This window comes from Dipodomys ordii, unplaced genomic scaffold (genome assembly GCF_000151885.1).
Source record: "Dipodomys ordii isolate 6190 unplaced genomic scaffold, Dord_2.0 Scaffold1, whole genome shotgun sequence".
NCBI lineage: Eukaryota > Metazoa > Chordata > Mammalia > Rodentia > Heteromyidae > Dipodomys > Dipodomys ordii.
In genome coordinates, this window is record NW_012267217.1 from 20,883,273 (window position 1) to 20,885,932 (window position 2,660).

The window sequence follows — 2,660 nt, forward strand, 5'->3', positions numbered from 1 at the left end:
CTGAGGAATCGAACCCAGGGTCTAATGCATGCAAGGCAAGCACTCTACCACTGAGCCACCTTGTCCCAGCCCCATGAGGGCCTTTTACAACCTGCAGGCATCACATTCCCCATCCCTGATAAGTGCATAAGATCCCGTGATAGGCTCATATTAATCAGCTACTGGTTTTAAGACCAATCACAGATTACTTATAAAGAACCATGTGTGTAGTTGAAAGATTAAGTACAGAACAGCAGACAGCTGTGTTTTCTTCTACACCATGAGATTTTTTGGGGGGGTAGGGGAGGAGTTTCAGGGCTTGAACTCAGGCCAGGCACTGTCCCTGAGCTCCTTTACTCAAGGCCAGCACTCTACCACTTTAAGCCATGGCTCCCTTTCTGGTGTTTGAGTGGTTAATTGGAGATAAGAGTCTCATGGCAACTTTACTACCCAGGCTGGCTTCGAACTGCAATCCTCAGATCTCAGCCTCCTGAGTAGCTAGGATTACAGCCATGAGTCTGGCAAGATTCTATTTTATGTTAGGTGATTCTTCAGAACCTTGGCAGTCCATGGCAAAATCAGTTTCTAAACATTCTTTTTCTTTATCTGTACTTGTGCTGTTTATATATAAAACACTTTTTCTAAGATGATATGTATTTGTGCAACAGAAATAAAAGAATAAATGAGGCTTTTCCTTACATGTCCATCTAACTAAGAAGTCAAAGTCTCTTGTTTTCTGTGCCTGTGCTGAGGCTTGACCTCAGGGCCGCATGCTCTTACGTAGCTTTTTCACTTAAGGCTGGCACTCTACTGCTTGAACCACATTGCTTTCCAGCTATAGTTTGGAGATAAGAATTTCTTAGATTTGTCTACCCAGGCTCTCTGCCAGGGCTGGCTGCAAACCAAGATCTGAAGATCACAGCCTCCTGAGTGTGAGGACTACACTTGTACCTGGCTAAGTTCAAAATCTTAGAGCATAAAATCAGCACTTAACATCGTTTACTGTTCCAGAATGACCACCTTCTAATTATACCATTATTACGAAAAAGATAATCTTGAGGCTTGGATGACTCATGGATTATATGAGAATATTTATTCTATTCTGTCAAGTAATAATTTTACCTTTGCTTTGTATTCCAGTGAGGATGTAGATTTAGAACTTCCAAGTGCTGAAAATGAGTATGTATCAACTTCAGAAGCTGATGTTGTGGAACCCAAAGTAGTATTTAAAGAGAAAACAGTCACTTCACTTGGATTTGCAGCAGATGGAGTAGCCCCAGTCTTCAAAAAGAGAAAATTAGAAAATGGAAAAGCTAGAAATTTAAGGCAGAGAGGTGGTGATGATCAGTAGTTGCAAAGGCTTTTATATATGAATTGGACAGATGGAAATTAAAACCTCTTAAAGTTTCTCTCTGTGTTTGCTTCAAAAAACTTGGATGCTAAAAATTTAGATTTGTTCTAAATGTATTTTTTGTGGATTAAAATAAATCTTTTTTCATGTGAAATTATTTTTTGTTCCTAAATGGAAACATATATCACATTGCATTGTAATACAGTGTATTGTTCAATGTCTAAAAATTGCTAATTATGTAATAATTTAAGATGCTATGTATCTGTTATTTTAAAACATGAAAAAATAGACCTCTATTCCACTCTTACCCATATGAACCTATTTATCTTGCATTGAAAATGCATTATTTTTACACACAAATATTAACTGTGATCTGAGAAGTAAAAATCAGACCAGAGAAGATTTACAGCCCTGGTGACAGTGGAACTTGAGAATCCTATCAGGTTAAGGTAGAAAATGTGTATATGCTGGTTTACCTTACTTAATTTATAGTCAAAGGCCAGAACCAAGAGCAGCCCAAGTACTTCAAATGCTGAGTATAAAATGGAGCAATCACTGGACCAAAGGCAGAAATGCTGATTTGCCCCAGTCAGTTTGGAAAGCAACAAAGCATTACTTAAGCATTAAAGTGTCATACTAGGAATCGGGTGTAAAGGTGAAAGAAATAGCCCTGTTACCCAACAGTTCACAGTTCCCCAGTCATTTGATCTTTTTAGCAGCCTTATGTGTAGTGGAAAATCCTTGTAAGGTTTATTTAAATCTATATAGATAAAGGCTTGAACTAAAATAATTAGTAAGGTCTCTAATTTCAGTGAAAGTTTTCAATATTCAACAGTTTAGAAATTTCCCTATTGTTGGTAAGATTTCTTAAAAAGTAGAACTTTATTTAATCTATTTGAAGTAGATATCTCACTTTATTTTTGCATATTCTTAAAGTGATATTTTTCATAAATTGCACAGTATTTAAATTTTGGTAGCAAATATTTGTCTTTTTATGATTACTAGTGAATATGTAAGAAAACAGTAGTTTATTAAAAACTTCATGAAAGTAAATGAAGTACTGGGGTTTTTTTTCTTTTGATACTGACCAGAGTCAATTAGCAACATAGTACTTGGAGATTTGTTTAATTACTTGAGTTTTTATGAGTGAAAGCCTGAACTTTTTCATGAAGTGTTTTATAGGTTGGTTTGCTTGTTTTGAGATAGGTCTGTGTATGCTTGATTGGCCTCAAACTCAAGGTCCTTCCTTCATAGCCTCCCAGATGCTGGTAGCTGGGATTGTAGGCACATGCTACTACACTTGAATATTGAATAGTTTGAGGTTGCTCAT

The 2,660-nt window shown here is 36.6% G+C and overlaps 1 protein-coding gene across 1 annotated transcript in view; it reads left to right on the forward strand.

Annotated features, from left to right (window-relative positions):
* Positions 1 to 1,484, forward strand: part of Wbp4 (WW domain binding protein 4) — a 24,661-nt gene extending 23,177 nt beyond the window's left edge. The window contains exon 8 of the mRNA XM_013010522.1: positions 1,120 to 1,484. Coding sequence (XP_012865976.1) covers positions 1,120 to 1,330 — 211 coding nt within the window. The 3' untranslated portion in view covers positions 1,331 to 1,484. The remainder of the gene's footprint in view (positions 1 to 1,119) is intronic.
* Positions 1,485 to 2,660: the final 1,176 nt, after the last annotated feature.